Consider the following 22,770-nt stretch of genomic DNA (forward strand, 5'->3'; position numbering starts at 1 on the left):
GGAGGAGAAGAGATGAGAGGAAGAGGAGGGAAGGAAGAAAGAGATGAGGAGAGGAAGATGGGAGAATGAGAGAAGGTAGGAGGAAGAGAAGAGTAGGGGAGAGCCGAGGGAAGAAGGAAAGGGAAAGGAGAGGAGGAAGGGAAGAAAGTAGAGAAGGGAGGGGGAGAAGGGAAGAGAGGAGGAGAGGGGATGAGAGGAAGAGGAAAGGAAGATGGAAGGAAGAAGGAGAGAGGGTAGGAAGGGGAAGAGTAAGAGTAGAGTAGAGGAAAGGGAAGAAGGAGAGAGGAAGGAAGAAAGTAGAGAAGGGAGGTAGGGAGAGAAAGGAAGAGAGATGAGAGAAAGGAGGAAAGAGAAGAGGTGAGGAGAGGAAGATGGAATGAAGGAGAGAGGGTAGGAAGGGGAAGAGTGGGGGGGGAAAGGGAAGAAGGAAAGGAGAGAGGAAGGAAGAAAGTAGAAAAGGGAGGGAGGGAGAGAAAAGAAGAGAGGAGAGAAAGGAGGAAAGGAAGATAAGAGATGAGGAGAGGAAGATGGAAGGGAGGAGGAGAGAAGGGAGGAGGGGGAAGAGGAAGAGAGGAGTAGGGGGGAGCCAAGGGAAGAAAGAAAGGGAAAGGAGAGGAGGAAGGGAAAAGTAGGGCAATGATAACATAAAATGGGTGTATGGTAAGCAAAGCAGCCCAGAATGTATATTTTAACCTTCTATATGGAAAAATAAACGTTTGCAAGTGATAAAAATGAATAAGAGTAACAACTGTGTGAATGTCTACCTGTAAACTGCATGTAAGAGAATTAAAAAAAAAAACTTTTTATAAAAAGAAACTGAAAACGCTTCAGAGGTTTGACTGAATTTGGAAAAAAAAACACCCCACCCTCTCAATTAAAGGAAAAAGTTGGTTTCAAGTTAACATGAATGTAGATCAGGGGTGTCCAAACTTGGCAACTTTAAGACTTGTGGACTTCAACTCCCAGAATTCCCCAGCCAGCTGGCTGGGGAATTCTGGGAGTTGAAGTCCACAAGTCTTAAAGTTGCCAAGTTTGGACACCCCTGATGTAGATGTTCAGGCAGAAAGCAATCCCACAATCAAGGACACCCCCCCCCCCAGGAGGAAAACCACACTCACACAGCCAAAACACTGGCAGGGCAACACACACACACAGACACAACCACATAAAAGAAGAGACACACATTGCGATCTCCGGAACTTAAAAGAGATTGCTCACTCGCTTTCCTTAGCCTCTGCTAACATTGTCAAGAGTGCAAAACCCATTAAAGAGATATGTGCCTTTATACACTATTAATCAATTTGGCCATTGCCGAGACCACAATGTCTGTTTCTTCTTTTATATATACATACACATATATATATATACACACACACAAAGCCCCCTCCCTTTAGCACTGATGAGGTTACCTCGTTTGGCAATGCAACGTCTGCAGGAAAATAACCAAGCCCAAAGAGCACCAAGGACCCCCCTCAGTCCTCCTCCTCCCTTACTCCTTTCCTCCTCCTCTTCCACTCCACACTCCCCTCCCTTCCAGCACTGCTGATGTTCCCTAGTTGGGCCATGAAACGTCTGTAAGAAAACCACCAAGCTCAGTGAGCAGTCAGGAACCCTCCGTTCTCCTCCTCTCTATAAACCCCATTCCCTTCTAGTTCTGATATTATTACCTAGTTGGGCCATGAAAAGTCTGCAAGGAAACCCATCAAGCTCAGAAAGCACCCGGGACCCCTGTTCTCCTCCTCCTCCTCTCCACAACCATCCCTCCTTTCTAACACTGATGATATTCCCTAGTTGGGCCATGAAAGGTCTGCTCAGGGACCACCAAGGATGCCCCCCCCCCAGTCCAACCCTGAGCTACAAATCTTCTACTGGCTTTCACTGCTGCTTGTCCGAGGCAGGAGAGCAGAGCTTTGGGGCGACTTACCCGATTGCTGGAAGAGAGATTTGGGGGTCCCTATGCAGAGACCCTTCCTCTTTGCCAACCGGGCACCACCAGCCCTACCAACGTTGAGGGGGCAGAGACACACAACACAAACCTGTCCAAAGGAGCTCCGAGCACCAACCTTTCCCCCCACCCCACCCCACGGACAGACCCCAGCCGCCACCGGAACAAAAACCACACGCAAAATCAACCCAGCAAGGCAGTTTTTTAATTAGGTTCCTTTTTTGTTGTTGTCATCCAAAACGCAGGATTTATATATATATATATATAAAATTTATATATATATATATATAAAAAAAGTGGGGGGGGGGGGGAAGAGAGAGAGAGAACTGCTATGCTGATCCTTAGATGCATCTTCTTCTTCTTTGAGAGAGAGGAAGACAGTGGCTGCTCGGCACCTGCTCCGGTCCTTGGCACTCTGTGCCGCGAGCAAAGTCGCGTCTCTTCGGCAATGAGCGTCGGCCTTTCCGGAGTCCATATCCAAGGAGAGAAGGAAGGATGGGCTAATGGAGGGCAAGCAGGAGGGGCTGCCTAGAGTGCCACCCCCTTGCTTGGCGGGAGCAGAGCTCGGGAAGAGGGTGGGGGGACGATCCCCAGAGGCCCCCGTGCCACAGGTGGGAGGAGAGAGCTCTGGAAGGGAACTACGTGAGGTGGCATGCAAGCGGGCGTCAGGGGAAGCGCGTGAGGGGGCGGCAATGCTCAGCAAAAACGGCAGGGATGGGAGAGGGTCAACACAACCTGCAGGGGGGGGGAGGGATCGTTTTAGGGTCCCACAAACCAAGAGTACGTTTGTCAAGCTCGGAGGGCCAAGCCGAAGGGTCAGCCCAAAGGGGCAAAGTCGAACGTCCTCAGCCGAGTCCTGGCCTCCGAGGGAGGGGACGCGGCCTTCTGATCCGGCGCCAGAGAGAGAGAGAGAGGGAGAAGAGAAGAGGGGGAGGAAGGAAGGCTTGGAAGCACCGGTGCAGCTGGGCATCGCGGCCTCCTGCTGTGCCCGAGATGGGGGGCGGGGCAGGGGGGTGTCCGTGTCTCGAGCGAGGCCCTTCCTGCTGGTGAGTGGGTGAGTGTTCGTTCAGTGGGATTCCTTGATGATCACCTCCACGCCGTGCTGTCGCAGCTGCGCTCGTAAAATCAGGTTTTTGTTCTTCAGATCCTCGACCTGCGAGAAGAAGAAGAGGACAGAGATGGAGGTCCGAGGGTTTTATCGATTCTAAGATGGGTGGGCATCTTAATGGGACCTCCACCCATCAGGTGCTCTGGCCTAGGCTTCCCGATACAGTAAAATGCATATGATTAAGTCCAAAAACCCTCTTTTTATTTCAACGGCTGTTGAACGGATGTTCATTCACAGCCCGTAATGAGTCCCAAAGAGTAGTAAAAAGTCCGACAAAAGTCTGCCAAAGTCTTTCGGGATTAGGCTGAGAAGCACCCACTTTTATCTCCCTTGAAAGGCTGCCAAAGAGCTAATTGGCAATTAGCTTTGCAAGGCCACATGGAGCACAGAGTCAAAACGGAGCTTCAGAATTTAAACCAACAAGAATGAACAAAGTTGCTTCCTGCAAAGGCTCACGTCCATTTGCTCCACTTTTATGTCATATGGGAGGGGCCAATCGCCTCCAAGCCTTACTCTCGAGTCATCCCTTCTGTTTTAACTGTTCGCTGCCACAGAGGGGAGTTAGGGGGTCAAGCTATTCTCCAAGGGACCCAAAGGCCAGACGAGAAAGAATGGAGGGAAACTGATCAAGGAGAGATTCAACCTGGAAATAAGGAGGAATTTCATGACAGGGGGAACAATCAACCCGTGGAACAGAAGTTGCCTTCGGAGGTTGTGGGAGCTTCATCCCTGGAGGCTTTCAAGGAGAGACTGGACTGCCCTCTGTCAGGAATGGTGTAGGGTCTTCCTGCTTGGGTGGGGGGTTGGACTAGATGACCTACAAGGTCCCTTCCAACTCTTTTGTTCTCTTCTGATCTCTACATGGATGTCAGTCCACTAATTTTCAAACAGCTTAGTAGTTTAACATTTTTCTAGGCGTGTTTCGCAAGAGGTGGGATAGCAATATTGCAGTAATGTATTAATCATTTTTCAACTAGAGGGGAAAATATGTGTAATTCTGTGTTTTTTCTTCTTTTTCGCACCTTTTGTTTTAAGGTCATGTTTGCTTTGTGTATGTGTGTGGGGGGGGAGGGTTTGGGGTTTGGTTTTTAAGTGCGTTGGGAGTTTTGTATCTTAACCTTTCTTGAATAAAAGGAAAAGACGAATGAATAGAGCCCAGTTCCCAAAATCCCCCAGCCGGCAGGTTGAGAAGCCCTGGCCAAAGGTTTGGCGAATGAAGGGGGTTATTTTGTGAATCCGGTCAGGCTGCTCAGCTGGATTCACCCTAGTCCAGGGGGGCCAGCAAACTGTGGCTCTGGAGCCGCATGTGGCCCTTTCCTCCCTCTGCTGTGGCTCCGTCACTGGTTGGCGCCACAATTTTGAGAGGAGCTTCCGGTGGGAGAGAGAAGCCCAGTGCGCCAAGAGAAGACTCTATGGCAAGGGGAGGGTTTTCCAGTTGTCTCCACCATTGATAGGGCTTTCGGTTATGACGGGTAGAGGGAAAAGTACGCTGCGCTAGGAGGAGACTCTATGGTGGGGAAACCAGACTTCCGGCTGGCTCCGGAATTGAACGGGGGGCTTCCGGTTAGGACCTTTGTGGCTCCAGGAGTTTTCTTTTCTGTGGGAAACGGGTCCAAATGGCTCTTTGAGTGTTTAAGGTTGCCAAATCCTGCCCTAGGCCCTTGATGTGAAAGCCCAGAGCATCGAGGGTCCCCTCCAGAAATAGGGGAGGTTTTTTTTGTCAACCTTACCTGTTGTCGCAAGACTCCGTTATCCACCTGGAGCTGGTCCAGGCCCTGCAGTTCCTCGGAAAGACGGATGTTATTCTGCCTTAATTCCTGAATGTAGTCGCAAGCTTTGGAGAGGATCCCTCCTTTGCTCTGCAGGGGGAGGAAGAGAAAGGGACTCAAGAGAGTAACCTCGGCTACTTTGGGGGAGGCATCCTCCCGGATTTGGTCACTCCTTTGAATGGAGAGAAGGCAGAACCTTCTGGGTTATCCCTCCCCAAGCATCCTGGACAGAAGACTGGAGGCCAACAGCTCTTTTACCCCCAATCGACTTAACGCCCAGCAGATCCCTCAGTAGATCACCAGGGGTGCAAAAGCTGCTACGGGGAGGAGCCCAGAGCCTCCAGGGGTCTACTAGATGTCATTCCAGCCGCAAAAGCCAATGGTGACTGCCAGCTGCCTGCAATTGGGCAGATCGAATCCCACCAGTCCCAAGGTTGACTTCTGTCCTTCCAAGGTGGGTAAAATGAGGACCTAGACCAGCAACAGCGAACCTTTTTTGGCTCGCGTGTCGTAAGTGGGGGGAGTGCAGGGAGGGGACGTGTGCGGGCGTGGCGCATCCATAATGCAATGTGTTCCCCCAGTGCACATGCGCGCACTATAGGCATTCCCCCCCACCATTTGTACATGTTTTTTTTGCCCTCCCCAGGCTCCAGAGGCTTTATAGGAGCCGGGGGGGGGGGGGGGGGGGGAAACAGCCTCCCCCCCCCCCCCTGGACGCCCTCCGGAGGCATCAGGGAAGCTTCCGGACAGTCCCTGAAGCCTTCGGAGCGCTCAAAACGATCTTGCTCGAAGGGTCGTTTTGAGCGCTGCGAAGGCTTCAAGGACAGTCCGGAAGCTTCGCTGACGCCTCCGGAGAGCGTCCGGGGGGTGGGGGAGGCTGTTTTCGCCCTCCCCAGGCTCCTATAGAGCATCTGGAGCCTGGGGAGGGCGAAAAATGGCTTTTAAAAAGGGTGAACTCAGCTGACAGGGCAGCGCCTCGTGTGCCCTGACAAATGGCTCCACGTGCCACTTAGGTTCGCCATCACTGACCTCGACTGTTGGGGACAAGAGGTTGACACTGTGACTGCTTAGAGGGGGCTGTGAAGTGGTATATAAGTGTAAGTTCCTTCCTCTCTCCCGCTTTCCTTCCTTCCCTCCCTCCCTCCCAGTGGTTGGAATGAAATATTACAGGCAAACTTTGCCCACTGACAACAGTTCGATCCTGACCGGCTCCAGATTGACTCAGCCTTCCATCCTTCCAGTAAAATGAGAACCCAGATTGCTAGGGGGCCAGAGGCTGACTCTGTAAACCGCTTAGAGAGGGCTGTAAAAGGACTGTAAAGCGGGACATAAGTCTGAGTGCTATTGTTATTCCATCCATTCATCACCTTCTATTCAAATACAGGCCGTCCTCGGGTTATGACAGCAACTGGGACAAAATTTCGGTCGGTAATTGATGTGATTGTAAAACATGGTGTCCTGTGAGTGCTTGGGGACAAAAATTCTGGTCCAATTTGCTGTCATAACCCCAGGACTGTCGGGTTGTTAAACAGGAAGAGGTGAGGGAGTCCCAAGCAGGTCACATGGGCCATGGGTGTGTCCGTGACCTGTGGGGGGGCTACAGAGTAAGAGACCCCTGCAGTGACTTATAAGGGCAGCTTGTGACCTTCCCGGCTTCCCCACTGCCTTTCTTGTGGGGAATTGGAAGGGAACCCCTCTATATATACCACTCTATAAAGCCTTAGTAAGGCCACACCTAGAATCCTGCATCCAGTTTTGGTCCCCACACTACAAAAAAGAGGTTGAGACCCTGGAAAGGGTGCAGAGAAGGAGCAACCAGGATGATGAGGGGACTGGAGGCTCAAACAGACAATGGACGGTTGCAGGAACTGGGCCTGGCTAGTCTAGGGAAGAGAAGGACCAGGGGAGACAGGAGAGCATCTTCCAATATTTGAGGGGCTGCCCCAGAGAGGAGGAAGGGGGGTCAACCTATTCTCCAAGGCACACGAAGGCCAGACAAGGAAGAATGGATGGAAACTGACCAAGGAGAGAAATAAGGAGGAATTTCCTGACAGGGAGAACCACCAACCCATGGAACAAAAGTTGCCTTCGGAAGTTGTGGGAGCTTCATCCCTGGAGGCTTTCAAGAAGAGACTGGACTGCCCTCTGTCAGAAATGTTGTAGGGTCTCCTGCTTGGGCTGAGGGGGGTTGGACTAGATGACCTCCAAGGTCCCTTTCAACTCTGTTAATCTGTTAGATAGGAAGGGTGAAAAGGGCGATGGCGTGACTTCTGCAGTGTCGTAACTGTGAGTCGGAGACCTGAGCACCCAGACTGTGACCACTGCAGCATATCACACATTAGTCGTAAGTGCTTCTCTTCCAGTACCATTGCCATCTTGAAGGGGGGCTGAGCGGGCGTAACAGGAGGACTTCTGGTATGATCCATTTCAAGCCAAAGCTTACCATTAGCCTTCCGGGCAGTGAAGGTAACTGCTGGGAAGGGCGACGTCACTATTTTCCCTCTATTTATTTGTATCCTGCCTTCATTTTTTGACAAATAACTCAAGGCGGCAAAATATCCGGCACTCCTTCCTCCCCCAATTTTCCTCACAACAACCCTGGCAGGTGGGTTGGGCTGAGAGAGAGAAAGACTAGCCTGAAATCACCCAGCTGTCTTCCATGCCAAAGGCGGGACTGATATTGCCTCCACCCCCAACCCTAAACCTCTCAACTCCTCACATCACAGCCGCTCAACCGTTCTCACCTGTCCAGATTTGGTGTTCTCCATTGAACAGTCCGGGATGATCTTGGACAGCTGCACAATCCAATTGTTGATCTTGTCCCTGCGCCGGCGTTCCACTGCAGGACACAAAAGGATGACAGGATGACTTTCTGGAAGGGGAGGCGCCACTTCCGTGTTTTGCAAGGTTGTGGAATTCTGCAGCGGTGCCCAAGTGTAAGACTGGTCTTAAGTCACTTTTGCCATTGCTGTTGTAACTTCAAACAGTCGGTAAATGAATGGTCGTAAGTTGAGGACTGCCTGCATTTATTAGGCATAGCCCTCCTCTTTTCATGGGGACCTCCCTTTATTCATGCCCCCCACAAGAAGGATCTTGTGAGGTAGGTTGGGGAGAGAGAGAGAAGAGAAAGAGAGAGATCAGAAACGAGAGAGAGAGATAAGAAAGAAATGTGAGTGATAAAGAGATAAGAGAGAGAGAGAGAGGGAGACAGAGAGAGACAGAGAGAAAGAAAAAGGTGAGAGGAGAGAGAAAAGAGAAAGAGAGAGATCAGAGAGGAGAGAGAGAAATGAGTGAGAGAAAGAGATAAGAGAGCGGGAGAGAAAGAGAAAAAGGTGAGAGAGGAGAGAGAAAAGAGAAAGATAGAGATCAGAGAGGAGAGAGAAAAAGAGATGAGAGAGAAGTGTGTGAGAAGAGGAGAGGGAGAGAGATAGAGAGAGAAAAGAGAAAGAGAGATCAGAGAGGAGAGAGAGAGAAATGTGTGTGAGAAAGAGATGAGAGCGAGAAGAGAAAGATAGAGATCAGAGAGGAGAAAGAGATCAGAGATGAGAAATGTGTGTGAGAAAGAGATGAGAGAGAGGGGGAGAGAGAGAAAGAGAGATGAAAGAGGAAAGAGAAAAAGAGAGAGAAATGTGTGTGAGAAAGAGATAAGAGAGAGAGAGGAAGAGAGAGAAAGAGAAAAAGGCGAGAGAGGAGAGAATAAAAAGAAAGATAGAGATCAGAGAGAGAGAAAGAGAGATGAGAGAAATGTGTGTGAGAAGAGGAGAGAGAGAGAGGGAGAGAGAGAGAGGGCAGAGGGAGAAAGAGACCTAGTGAGTTTCCATGGCTGAGGACGGATCTGATCTCCCCAGTTCTACTCCACCAACCTAACCACTATGCCCCATTGCCTCCCCCCCCCCCCCAAATCCAGCTGCCTTCCTGACCTTCGTTGTGCTGTGCCCGACGCTTCTCGTCCCGCGTTGTCCGTGGAGCTTCTGACTTCCTGGGAGAAGGAAAAGGCAGGTCTAATGTACACTCGTGTCGTTAAATTTGCATCGTGTCACCATTTAAGGCAGAATTCTCATAAATGGAGAACTGTTGGTCTGTGACACTGGCTGAGATAATAATAATAATAATAATAAATATTTATTTCTTAGCCGCACCCTCTCCCGAAGGACTCGGGGCGGCGTACAACAAAACATAGGAAATAAATATATAGACAAACATACATATACCAAAAACATATACCGAGACACATACAAAACATATACTAGGAGGAGGTGAATTGGTAGATAAAAACAAGTAAAAACACAATGTTAAAAACCCCTAAGTAAATTGGATGCAATTAAAATATCCCAGATAAAAAACCCGTCAGGAGCGATAAAATTGGATCAGAGTTGAGCCAGGCCAGCAACTTGAAATAGGTGGGTCTTGAGCTTTACACGAAAGGAGCGGAGGTCAGAGGTATTCCTAATATCCGGGGGGAGGTCATTCCACAGGGCTGGGCCCACCACAGAGAAGGCTCTACTCCTAGGCGCCGCCCCTCGACACTGCCTGGTGGACGGCACCTGGAGGAGACCCTCTCTGTGCGAGCGGATTGGTCGCAGGGATGTATGGGGCAGAATACGATCCCGCAGGTAACTAGGTCCTGAGCCATGGAGCGCTTTGAAGATCGTTATCAAAGATGTTAAAAAGGGACAAAGGATTGGAAGAGCGAAGAGGAAGAGGGGCTTCCTATCCTGCATGGTGGATGTGAGAAAAAACAAAAGAAATTTGGGGTGCAAATTTATTCCCTGATGAGAAGGTACTGCAAGATTAATATTAAATGAAACCCAAATTGTTTCTATTGGGCTTTATGGACTGCAGTGGAAAAGAAATCTGGGAAATTAAGATTATTGTATGCACAGAGGGAAGAATAATGAAATGTACAGAGTGGAATTGTAGAACTGCAAAGCTAAACGGTTTGATCAGGGTAAAAATGATACAAGACTTTAAAAAAACAAAATAGACTGGAAACCTTTTTGGGACTTTTGGGGTAAAGAAGAAAAGATTGGTGATTTGTAGAAGGGGGATTAAAAAGAGTTAACGGATTTTCCTTGGTTTAACCTTGTGCAAATTTTGTTCTTATGTCTTTTTAGTTTAAAAAAAAAAACATTATTCGTATCTCATTCTCCTAATGCTGATCCCTGAACCAGAATAAAGATTTGATTTGAAAGGGTAAAAGAGGAAGGGGGGAAATTAAGACAGCATTTACTCAACAGAAACAAGGATGGAGGACATCACTCCATGTTTTCCTTCTTTTTTTCACTCCCCACTTTTTAATTTTTTTTTTGAACTTTTTATACTTTTATTGAATTTGAACTTGGAAAGATAGAATTTTCTGGAAAGGGCCTTGGAGGACTTCCAGTCCAACCCCCTGCTCAAGTCAGGAAAACCTTTGAAAAATCCTAATAATAAAAAAAAACAATTTACACTCAAAAGTTATATTCACAAATCCTGAGACCCTGGCACGGGGGTCCTCAACTCCCGGTCCGTGGCATGGCAAAAACCGGTCTGCGCAAACAAGCCAAGATTTAACTACGGGATACGGCAGCAAGCGAATTCAGTCCCCTCCAAACGCTCCCTCCAAGGAATCGGTCCCTGGTGCCCACAAGGCTTGGGGGGAGGGGGGGCACTGCCCTAGCAAACAAAACAGCCCCCGCCCTTCCAATTCCGACGTCGGCAAGCATGACAATAAATACGAGGCCTGCCACTCACGGGGAATAAGGGTGAGTCCGAGGCGCAATCGACCGCTGGGTTCCACTCTGTAACACCTCCTGGGGTGACATCATGACGAAAAACTGGCCTGTTCGAAGTGGGGGAGAGAGAGAGAGAGCTTTGGATTTAGGAAACACTCCAAAACGAATCCACATCCAAGAACCAAACACAAAACTGGAGTTCCTTCCCAGCCGTCTCTTCATTGTTGTTCGCCTACAGACAGAATCTTGCCAGAGTAAAGCAACTATATGCCGTATTTTTCGGAGTATAAGACGCACCAAGATTTTGAAGAGGTAAATTTAAAAAAAAAAGATTTTGCACTCTGCCGACCTCCCAAACCCTTTGCAAGCCTCGTTTTTTGTGAAAAACGTGGCATGCAGAGAGTTTGAGAGGCCTGAAAAGTGCTGGGGGGGGGGGGGGGATGAGCAAAAAAATGTTTTTTGCCAAAAGAAGGGCATGCATAGCCTTTAGGAGGCTTGTAGAGTGCTCCTGGGGGCTGGGGGCAAAACAAGCAAAAAATGGCCCGTTTGTCGCTCATTTCTGCCCTCCCCAACCCCCAGAAGCACTTTGCAAACCTCCCAAACTGTCTGAACCTCCATTTTTGTGAAGGGGGCGGGATTTCGGGAGGCCAAAAATGCTGTATTCAGTGCATAAGACGCACCCTCTTTTTTGGAGGGGGAGAAGGTGCGTCTCATACTCCGAAAAATACGGTAGTAAGTAGCCAAAATTGTGGAAACCTTTTGGGAAAAGTGTATTTTTTAAAACTAGCTAATAATACCACTTCCTTTCTGGAGTAGTACCATAAGATTATATATCAATGCAAAGATAGTTTAACCAAGAATGTAATGCAATAACTTTTTATGAAGGATTTGTATTAGAATGGCAGTTACAAAGAAGAAAGGTGAAACGAGAAATATAAAAATTATCACCATAGGGGAAAAAAAATGAGAAATGAACTTTTTTTTCAATCTTGGCAACTTTAAGATGGGTAGATTTCAACTCCCAGAATTCCCCAGTCAGTTCAATTCTGGAAATTGCAAGCCCACCAGCCTACAAGTTTCCACGGTGGGGAAACTCTCTTCTCGGCCTATCAAATTGTCACTTCCTTTGGCTCTGTCAAAAATGGTCCACAGATGCTGTCAAAAGGCAGCATTTATCAATGGAATATTGATAATTAATATTTAATCGAATTCATAGATTGGAAGATTGGGGAGAGCAACAGAATCATAGCCCAGTGGGAGGATAAGTCTGGGCCCGACCTCCACCTGGGACGGCGGTCCTGCCTGACTGACCTGTGCCGGTGGGCGTAGCTTGTCCCAGAAGGGCATCTGAGTTCTGTGTGGTGACCACAGCAGTTGTCCCTGCTCCGGCAGAGGTGCTGGTGTCGGCCACGGTGGCCGGGTAATAGGTGTAGTGGGTCTCGGTGGCGGCAGCTTCGGAGTCGACGGCATCTTCGCTCGTAAACGCTCCTTGGATGACAGCCTGGGAAGAGGAGATCGAGAGAGTGACTTCAAACCAGGAATATAGTTCTGGTTTGTCTTGTTTTAGGCGTATTACCAGAAAATTATAATAAAGGGATTAGACATTTAATAATACAGGTGCTGACAGCAGCGAGAATTATATTTGCACAATATTGGAAAAATGAGGATATACCTACAGATGGAAGTATAATTAGAACAATATCAGGCTGTGTGGAGACGGATGGATTGACATTAATAGTAAAAGATAAGGAAGGAACAGAATATTTTTTAATATGGGATTTGTACTATGAATGAGTAGATGAAAGAGGCAGAAATTAGAAGATGGAAGGTTATTGATATATCTAAGTAAAAAGGAATTATAGGATTAAAATAAGACCATGGTTAGAGAAAATGCTACATCGAAGTATAGAGTTAAGACCAGAGACATTTTTATGGGGTATCTTACCAGAGAAATATAGCAAAGAAGAAACATATTTGATTATACATATATCAATGGCAGCGAGAATTGTATTTGCACAAAATTGGAAAGCCGATAAGATCCCTTTGGAAGGAGAGATAATAAGAAAAAAATTGGACTGTGCAGAAATGAATAGGTTAACTCTCAGAATAAAGGATGAAGAGGAAACGGTGTACTTCAAGACGTGGGGAAGATTTTATGATTGGTTAGAGAAAGAATATGAATAAGATAGAAAAGAAAGAAAGAAAGAAAGAAAGAAAGAAAGAAAGAAAGAAAGAAAGAAAGAAATAGAAACCCACACTACTAAATGAAAAAGGGGGAAGAAGGGGGAACTAGAAAAGTAGTACAGTACTAATACTTAAGTACATGTTCAAAGAATGAGACATAGGTAAGAAAACAGTTTTGAACATAAAATGAGGAAAAGGAAATATAAAGTTAGAACCGGGCTTGATGGAATACCACCCCAAAAATACACCAGACGGAAGAGGAAAATAGGCAACCACAACAATAGGAGGGGAAAGGAAGAAAGGAAGAGGAGAAGAGAGGGAAGAAGAGGGAAAGAGGAAAGAGGAAAGGAGAGGCAGATGGGGAGGGATAGGAAGAGGAGGAGAGAGGATATGAAGAAGGGGAAGAGGTAGAGGAGTAGGGGAGAGGAAGGGGAAGAAGGAAAGGGAAAGGAGAGGAGAAGAAAGTAGAGAGGGAGGGAGGGAGAAAAGGAAAGGAAAGAAGGGTGGAGGTAAAATAAAATAGGTGTATGGCAGGAGTGTCCAAACTTGGGAACATTAAGACTTGTGGACTTCAACTCCTAGAATTCCCCAGCCAGCCATGCTGGCTGGGGAATTCTGGGAATTGAAGTCCACAAGTCTTAAAGTTCTCAAGTTTGGACACCCCTCAAGTTTGGACACCCCTGGTGTAATGGGATGGTAAGCAAAGCAATCCCGATCATACATTTTAATTTTTTATATGAAAAAACGAATGTTTCAAAGTGTTAAAATGAGAAAAGAATCATAACTAAGAGAATGTATACTTGCAAATGTATGAGACTAAAAATAAAAAAACCTTTTTTTTAAAAAAAGGTTATTGATATATATATATATATGTGAAAGATGCAAGAATTGGACTATACATCAGTAAACATCAGTATGATTACTAGAGCTGTTATGAGTATCATCATCATCATCATAATTATTATTATTATATTGCATAAGTAAATTGATTCAGATAATTTCCCACGGCTTGGCACCTCTGGGATACTGCTAGGTTGGTGAGCGGTGTTCTGCCTGGCCGGAGGTGGGGGGGTTGCCCAGGGGGCTTATATGCGGGGGAGAGGGGGGGGTTATATTTTTCCCCACCAGAAAAATGTGGCATGGCTGTATTTATGAGGACATGTCGTATTTTCGGGGAAACACGGTATATTGTTTATTAAGCACCTATGTACTTTAAAGAAAAAAATGTATAATTTTTTTAAAAAAGAGGGTGACTTCCAAGATTTGTGGACTTCAACTCCCAGAGTTCCCCAGCCAGCCAGGGTCCCCTGGCAAAAGCTCCCACTGAAAGCATCTTGAGACCCACCTGCGGCCAGAGGATTCAGCCCAACCTCAGGGCCGCTTCCTCCTCCCCGGGAGGACTCACCTTCCTCTGACTCCAAATTGGCAGCACCTACCTGGGTCATGGACTGCGTTGCCGGGTAGCCGCTGATGGCCCCGCTGCCCTCCGTCTGCCCATCCAGCTGCCCCTCGGCCACCTGTATGACTCTGTACATCAGCTGATGGGGGGGGGGGGAGAGCAAAAAGGAGACAGGACAAGGTGGTCAACGGAGAGCCTTAGCGGTTTTTATTCACCTCTCGCTTTTCTTACATTTATAAAAACCTCAAAGCTGCCAACATATCCAGACAGACTTAGGCTGACTTTATTGTCCCTTTGAATGGACACTAACCGGCCTACATTAAAATGAAATTTCGTTGCATCACAGCGCCTCCAATACACACTACAAAAACACGACAAGATAAATACAAAATTATGCATGCTCAGACTGTATATACTGTACAAACACTTTCCTCCTCCTACAACAGGGGTGTCAAACTCGATTTTTTTTTTTGAAATACACTTTGATTATTTCTACATTTAAAACAATGCAGAGTCGAAGTGACCATACATTCACATTATACACAATTAGTCTCCACCATGAACTATTAGCCTACTATCCTCCTGTCCAATCACAATATATACAGTTTCCCTTTCCTGTCCCTTCTTGCATGCTCAAATGCAAAAGGGGAAGAAACATTTCTCCTTTTGTTTCATTTTAATTTGAAAACTGGGCCCGTTTTCGCCGGGAGAACACTGCAGGAGGCTGTGGCGGCCGAAAACGGGGCCCAGGAATCCATGCGTGGCCCTGCCGATCTGTTTTCACTAGCAGAGGCATTGCAGGCTGGTCTTTGGAAGTTCCCAGGGCGGCCCCATGGGCCACATCTAAGCACTCCACGGGCCGGCCATGGACCACGGGCATTGAGTTTGACACCCCTGTCCTACAACCACCACCTTGTGAGGCGGGTTGGACAGAGAGAGATGGATTTGTACAAGATCAGCCAGCGGTCTTTTGTGCCTAAGGCAGGGCTAGAATTCACTGTCTCCTGGCGATTGGCCCAAAGTAATTCAGTTTGCTTTCAGCCCTAAGGGAGGACTAGAACTCACTGACTCCTGGTGATTGGCCCAGAGTTACCCAGCTGGACTTCAAATGAGGAAGGCAGACTCACTTAATGTTAGTAACATAGCAGCTGCAGTGATTCACTTACAACTGTGGCAAGAAATGTTGTAACATTGGGCAAAATTCCTTTTAACAACTGTCTTGCTTAGGAACAGAAATTTTGGGCTCACAAACGGTCCCTTAGATTTTGAGCGAATGCCTACAAGTGTTAAATCCAAACTGGCAAGCAGCAACAATGCAAATAAGCGAGAAAGTCCTTTTGTGCAGACCAGATTTGTGTTTTCAAAGCATCTATCTATCTATCATCTATCTATCTATCTATCTATCTATCTATCTATCTATCTATCTATCTATCATCTATCTATCTATCATCTATCTATCTATCATCTATCTATCTATCATCTACCTACCTACCTACCTACCTACCTACCTACCTACCTACCTACCTACCTACCATCTATTTCTAGCTATCAGCTGTCTAATCTCTTTCTATCTGTAATCTACATATCTATCTATGCTATCTATCATCTATCTATCTATCTATCTATCTATCTATCTATCTATCTATCTATCTATCTATCTATCATCTATCTATCGCTATCTATCAGCTGTCTAATCTCTCTTTTTCTCTATCTGTAATCTGCATATCTATCTATCTATCTATCTATCTATCTATCTATCTATCTATCTATCTATCTATCATCTATCGCTATCTATCAGCTGTCTACTCTCTCTTTTTCTCTATCTGTAATCTGCATATCTATCTATCTATCTATCTATCTATCTATCTATCTATCTATCATCTATCTATCTATCTATCATCTATCTATCAGCTATCTTATCTATTTATCTGCTATCAGCTATCTTATCTATCTAAGCTATCAGCTATCTTTATCTATCTATCATCTATCTATCTATCTATCTATCTATCTATCTATCTATCTATCTATCTATCTATCATCTATCTATCTGCTATCAGCTATCTATCTATCAGCTATCTATCATCTATCTATGCACAAATGCAACACAAAAATGGTTTTCTGCCTGGAAGGCTCCTGGGGCGGAGCTGAAAGACAAAAGGGAAGCACTATGTTCCCTCCCATATTTGGGCATACCAGGAGCTTTGACATAATACTTAATCATTTCCTTGGCTCAGCTGATAAGGGAGGAGAGCTTGTGGCTTAGAGGTTAACACAATTGCCTAACATTTAAAAACAGCCCAGGTTCGAATCTCAGTTAGGGTATGGCTAGCTCATGAGAGCTAAATAGTTTGACATAGATCTATACTAGTCTCCCTTTATTTACACACACACTTACACACACACACACACACACACGGAGCCAGCAGCATAGAGATTTGCTTTAGCCCGCTGTTTCGGAACCTGAGCAAATTTAAGACGGGTCGACTTCAACTCCCAGAATTCCACTCTTCTGAAACCTGGTCCGGCTTGAGAAGCCCTGGGGCTTGGATACCTGCCGAGTGGCAAGCGAGGAAACCTTCTGGCGGCAGCTCACAGCGCCTCACCTGAGTGCCTCCATTCTCTGCTCGGAAGACATATTTGATGTTAGGGTCTGAAAAGGTGGCCGCCGACTGGATGCTCGCAATGGCCACGCTGGTGGGATCTTCCCCTGTCGCTACTGCTCCTTCAGGAAAGAAGAGAAAGAGGCCTTAAATAGGGCCGAAGCCGCCATGTTACTCCCCGTCCTTCCCCAGGACTGTGCGATGCAGGCAGTCCTCGATTTATAATCATCCGTTGAGTCATCTTTTAATGGCCCCATAATCCCTTGTGGCAACTGAATGGAGCTGAGTGTTTACTGGCCGGATGCCTTTCCCTGTTGCCAATGAGGAGTTTTCTTCGGCAGATATATTCTCATCATTCTCATTCTTGTACATATCTGCCTCTACCTAGGATCGAACTCACGGCCTTCTGATTGTGAGGAGAGAGACCCACCTCTAGTTCACCCCACCACTTACTATCATCTGTTTAGTGACCGTGCAAAATTACAACGGCCCCCGAAAAAAATGACTTCGGAACGTTGTAGGATCCCCATGGCCATGTAATCAAAATTCAGCCACTCGGCAATTGGTTCATATTTATGACGGTTGCAGTATCCCTAGGTCATGTGATCCCCTTTTGTGACCTTCTGACAAGCAAAGCCAATGGGGAAGCTGGATTCGCTTCACAGCCATGCGACTTAACGACTGCAGTGATTCGCTTCACAACTGTGGCCAGAGAGGTCATAAAATGGGCCAAGCTCACTTTTACAACTGTCTGGCTTGGCAACAGAAACTTTGGGGCTCAATTGCAGTCGTAAGTCGAGGATGACCTGTACCCCTGAGATCAAAGATCTAAAGTAGGCGCAGGGGGGGTGGGGGACCACCAGGAAATCTCAGACCTTCTCAACCCATAAATGAACCCCTCCCCCCAATTATGTCTATAAGGCAGGGGTGTCCAAACTTGGGAACTTTAAGACTTGTGGACTTCAATTCCCAGAATTCCCCAGCCAGCATGGCTGGCTGGGGAATTCTGGGAGTTGAAATCCACAAGTCTTAAAGTTCCCAAGTTTGGACACCCCTGCTATAAGGTCACCCAAGAATTGTATATAGGGCAATTTCTGGGGTTCCAGGAACTGAGCCTGCCTGTAAGGGACCCACCTTGCAGGGGTAGGAAGAAGAGAAAAGACAAGGGGCCGGAGAAGGCTCACCTTCCTGGATTTGAATTGTTCCCTCTTCTGTCTCTGACGTTTTCTGCTGCCTGCTGAGACAGGGAGGAAGACGTGAGATGAGACCATTCTTTCCACCAGATCTTTTTTCTTTTTAATGTATCATATTTAGAGACCATCCATCGCCCTCGCAGAGCAATTGTGTGTCATCTAGTTCAGAGTTCCCCAACCTTTCGGACCACAGGAACCACGAAATGTATAATTTTAAATCCCTCGGGGACCGCGAATAGGATCTGCCTAATGACCAGCTGGGCGGGCGTGGCTATATGGTCATGTGACGGGGCGGGTGAGGCCAACTTGATGTTGCCTCGCCAGCCTCTACGCGCCCCTCCCCTCCCAGCCTTGGCTCCTTAGGACCCCAACAGGAAGGAGATGATGGGGCTAAGCAGCCGCCAGGCGAAAAGAGTTGGCAAAACCGCTCACTTCAGATTGGATCTGACGGAGAAGGGTGTTAGGGATGTAAGCCTAGTCTTGGCTTGGCAATGTACATAAGCCATGATTGTAACAAATGTATGTGCTACTTTAAATGCTAGAGGGATGTAATGGGATGCCAATTGCTTTCAGCAGCCATATAAGGAGGAAGGAACTATTACGGAGAGCTACTTGGTGAATTGTGAGTTGAGCAACTGTAGCTTCAACGAGGTGTAAATGGACTGTACATACTTCAAGACTGCTGATAGTCTGTTTGGAGACTATTTATCCTATTTTTGTTACGCAAGTGAAGCTATTCTTTGTTTTACCTTCGGTGGCTGTGAGTGACTATTCAACGGCTTATTTATTACTACATTCCGCTGCTGAACTCCAGTCCCCTAATGGAGATAGACTTAACAAAGGGGGCTAGCAGAAGCACCTCACTGAGGACTAGGAGCATGGGCTTTCCAAGCAGAGGGAAGACCTGCGGGAGTTGCAAGGCCAGGTCCCGGCGCCTGGAGGCTCAGCCGGCTGAGATGGTCAGCCAGTTCCAGGCCGTGATGCAGTCCCACTGGAACGAGGCCCTCCGGCTCTTCGCCACCAGTGACGCTTCCCTCCAGCCTTCGCCCAAAGCCCCACATTAGGAGGCCGAAGCAGACCCCAAGTCAGAATTTCTGCCCCCCTCCGACCCGCCCAAAAAGACCCCGAAGGGGGGAGACTCTCTGCAGCAACACAAGCGTCCATTGCACGTATCCCTCCCAGGGGCCGTAGTTTGAGGATTGAGGGCAATATAAAAAAATGCAAATAGTTTTTCTGCAGACCACCACAATTTTCTCGTGGACCATCAGTGGTCCACGGACCCCCAGTTGGTGACCACTGCTCTAGGGCACCCCTCCTGAAGGTCAGGCAGACCCCGCTTCGCTGGACACTGGTTAGACAAGGGATTGAAGATGGTAAAGGATCTGGAGGTTAAACTGTGGGATGGATGATGGAGGTTACATGTAGCCTACTGAAGAGAAGGACTAGGGGAGACATGATAGCAGTCTTCCAACATCTCAGGGGTTGCCACAAAGAAGAGGGAGTCAAGCTATTCTCCAAGGCACCTGAGGGTAGAACAAGAAGCAATGGGTGGAAACTAATCAAGGAGAGAAGCAACTTAGAACTGAGGAGAAACTTCCTGACAGGGAGAATGATTAATAAGTGGAATAACTTGTCCTTAGAAGTTGTAGGTCTCCAATACTGGACGTTTTCAAGAAGAAAACTGGACAGCCGTTTGAGGTGGATAGTATATGGACACCTTCCTTGAGCAGGGGGGTGGATAAGATGACCTCCAAGGTCCCTCCCAGCCCTACGATTCTATGTTGTGTGAGTACCCAAGGGAAGAACGTGGAACACACCACATCTGGAGCAACTTTGTTCCCCCCCAAAAGTGTTTCTATCCACCAAAGGCTCAGATATATATATTTATACTGAGGCGGGTGGGGGGGCTTTGAAGATTTTGTTACCTCCTTATTAAAGCTTCCCCTAGTTTCCAAAGCTTTATTTCATGTATTTTAAGCCTTCAGCTTCCTAACTACAATCAAGGTGCTTTGTTTCCAAGTCATCTTTCTTCATCCTCAACTTGGTGGATAATTCAGACAACGTTGAAGACTACATTCCACAAGGGTTTTTTAAGACAGTTTTAAGAGCTAATACACCGGCTGGGGGATTCTGGGAGTTGAAGTCCAGACACCTTAAAAGTGGCCAAGGTTGATTAACACTGCTCTAAGATTAACCAGCCCTGATAGTGATGGGAGCAGGAGGGCAGTCTTTGAGTAACTGTTTTCAGCAACAAGAAATGGCTTTGATCATTCTCCATCATTAAGTCATTCCAAAAGGTGGTGTTTCCCCCCCCCAAAAAAGACAACTGGACTTTCTAGGGGTTTTTTTTCCCCCCTTGAAAAAGTTTTGCTTCTCATCCTTCGGTTCAGAACTGAAACATCCCTTTGGGACAATGTTTTTAGTTCTTTAAATAACCAGGGAAAAATGTGGATGCTGATAAGAGCCGCCCAAAGAGTCGACTCCCAAAAATGATTATAATGTAGGAAGCACACCTCCTGAATATGAGATTGGCCATTAACAAGAATCTGCTAAGAATATCATGGGATGCTCTGAATTGTTGCATGGCACATACACTGCTACCGAGCATGCTCTCTAGAGTATTCCAGGCAGACAAAGCATTTTTTTGTGTTGCATTTCTGCTGATAAATAAATGAAGGGAGACTAGTATAGATCTATTTCAAGCTATTTAGCTGTCATCAGCTAGCCATACCCTTACTGGGATTTGAACCTGGGCTGTTTTTACATATTAGGCAGTCTGCTTGGAAAGGCTCCTGGAGTGGGACTGAAAGGCAAAAGGGAAGCAGTATGCTCTCTCCCATATTTGGGCATAACAGGTGCTTTGACAAAAGAAAAAAAACCACTTAATCATTCCCCCGGCTCAGCTGATAAGGGAAGAGAACTTGTGGCTTAAAGGTTAATATAAGTGCCTAACATGTAAAAACAGACGGGGCCGAATCCCAGTAAGGGTATACTAGCTCATGAGAGCTAAATAGTTTGAAGTAGATCTATACTAGTCTCTCTTCATTTATTTATCAGCAAAACACACACATTAGATAGATCGATAGATTCATTTAGTTATAAGACGCACCCCCCCCCCAAAAAAAGTGGGTTGAAATGTCTGTGCATCTTATAGAGTGAATGTTGCTGAAGCCCCGCCCACCCGCCGAGACCATTTTTGGCCTCCGTGTGCTCCATTTTCGGCCCGTTCCAGGTGGCGTGGATAGGCGGTGGCAGCGATCCCCAACGCCAGGAACGGGCTGAAAATGGGGCGCCCGGAGGAAGCGATAGCCAGTAGTGGCGATGGGTGTGGCAACGGGGATCCCTGCAGCCTGGAACAGCTGATCAGCGGTATTCCGGAAGGCTGATCCAATCACCAATCAGCTGCTGGTGCTAAATCAGGCTGTGCCGAAGCTGACCAGGCTGTTTGCTGTAAGGAGGCAAATTGCTGGGAGGCAGAGGCAGATTTCTTTTTCTTGTTTTCCTTCCCAAAAGCTAGGTGCGTCTTATACCTTTGGTAAAAGGTTAGATGGCAGCAACAAAATAGATAATCCCCTCAGAATGTTGAGGGGACAACAAAAGAGTTGTGAGCAGAGGAACAAGAGAAGAAGAGCTATGAGAGCCAAGGACACATCGGCAGGTGTCTGCCAAGACCGGAGACTTTTTCTCATAGCAAAATAATGACACTCAACTGGACAATGCGACCTGCACTAATAGCGGGAGGGGGAAATCCATACTGTAGTTATGTGGGTTTGCACGGGAATTAGGTAGAACTGCTTTTGCCTTCATCAGTGCCAAAATGATGTATCCAATAAAGTTTTGCATTCAGACATCAAAAAGTCTTGACCAGAGGTGTTCAAACTTGAGAACTTTTAAGACAGGGGTGTCCAAAGTTGGGAACTTTAAGACTTGTGGACTTCAACTCCCAGAATTCCCCAGCCAGCTCTGCTGGCTGGGGAATTCTGGGAGTTGAAGTCCACAAGTCTTAAAGTTCCCAACTTTGGACACCCCTGCTTTAAGACTTGTAGACTTCAACTCCCATATGGTATGTATGTATGTATATATATTTATATATATATATATATATATATATATATATATATATATATATATATATATATATATATAATATAAAATACGGTATATATCACTTGTACATAAAGTGATTTTTAAAATCTCTATAAAGACCTCTCTCGCCTTGCATCCATTTTACTTTATGCATAAATAAAGAGATATTAATTTATCTTTCCGCCTCGGTTTCCTATTTTAGCAAAAGCACAAACTGGGCTAAGAAACTTGCTGTTGTTTATGGCTAAGAACAGATCCAAAATATGGCTCTCACCCCTTCATTTCTTTAGTCGGTTATGCATCAGAAAACCTCACCCCGGACGTCGTTTCCCTACTCCTTCTTCAGAGCTACTTCACCCAAAACCTGAAAGAAAAAGAAAAAACACATTCATGAAGACGGATGTCCTCGACTTACGACCACAATTAGGCCAATTTCCATTGCTCGGCAAGGCGGTTAAGTGAGTTTTGCCCCACCTTTCTTGCCACAGTCGTTAAGTGAAACACTGCAGTTGTTCAGTTAGTAACCTGGTTGTTAAGTGAACCTGCCTTCTCCAGAAGGGTTTTTGCACATTCCTAGACTAGAGGGCTCTGCGCACCGTCACTCACGCTCTAGTCACCTCCTGGATAGACTACTGCAATCTGCTGCACATGGGGCTGCCCTTGAAGAGTATTCAGAAGCTTCAGCTGGCGCAAAAGGCGATGCCACGGGGCAGTTGTGCGTGTTTCAATAATTGCACCTCTACTTTACGCACTGTGTCATTTACTCCCGAGG

General features: G+C 46.8%; 2 protein-coding genes across 5 annotated transcripts in view; both read right to left on the reverse strand.

Moving 5' to 3' along the window:
- Positions 1-2,145: 2,145 nt before the first annotated feature.
- Positions 2,146-22,770, reverse strand: part of USF1 (upstream transcription factor 1) — a 279,354-nt gene continuing 258,729 nt past the window's right edge. Inside the window, exons 2-11 of one of the 4 annotated variants that reach the window (XM_081967851.1) lie at positions 22,273-22,362; positions 17,904-17,953; positions 16,723-16,835; positions 14,157-14,258; positions 11,848-12,037; positions 10,556-10,643; positions 8,743-8,801; positions 7,567-7,661; positions 4,784-4,912; positions 2,146-3,098 (exon numbers count right to left, since the gene is read on the reverse strand). In XM_081967851.1, coding sequence (XP_081823977.1) covers positions 3,012-3,098; positions 4,784-4,912; positions 7,567-7,661; positions 8,743-8,801; positions 10,556-10,643; positions 11,848-12,037; positions 14,157-14,258; positions 16,723-16,835; positions 17,904-17,953; positions 22,273-22,280 — 921 coding nt within the window. In that variant the 5' untranslated portion in view covers positions 22,281-22,362 and the 3' untranslated portion in view covers positions 2,146-3,011. Of the gene's footprint in view, positions 3,099-4,783; positions 4,913-7,566; positions 7,662-8,742; positions 8,802-10,555; positions 10,644-11,847; positions 12,038-14,156; positions 14,259-16,722; positions 16,842-17,903; positions 17,957-22,272; positions 22,363-22,770 lie in introns of all 4 variants that reach the window. The other 3 variants (XM_081967849.1, XM_081967850.1, XM_081967848.1) reach the window with 3 other exon arrangements.
- Positions 22,330-22,770, reverse strand: part of LOC309399808 (rho GTPase-activating protein 30-like) — a gene marked incomplete at its 3' end in the record, with an annotated part of 21,194 nt that continues 20,753 nt past the window's right edge. The window contains exon 4 of the mRNA XM_081967920.1: positions 22,330-22,362. Within this exon, the coding sequence (XP_081824046.1) occupies positions 22,330-22,362 (33 nt within the window). The remainder of the gene's footprint in view (positions 22,363-22,770) is intronic.

This window comes from Natrix helvetica, assembly GCF_964273705.1.
Source record: "Natrix helvetica genome assembly, chromosome: 16".
NCBI classification, from domain to species: Eukaryota; Metazoa; Chordata; class Lepidosauria; order Squamata; family Natricidae; genus Natrix; species Natrix helvetica.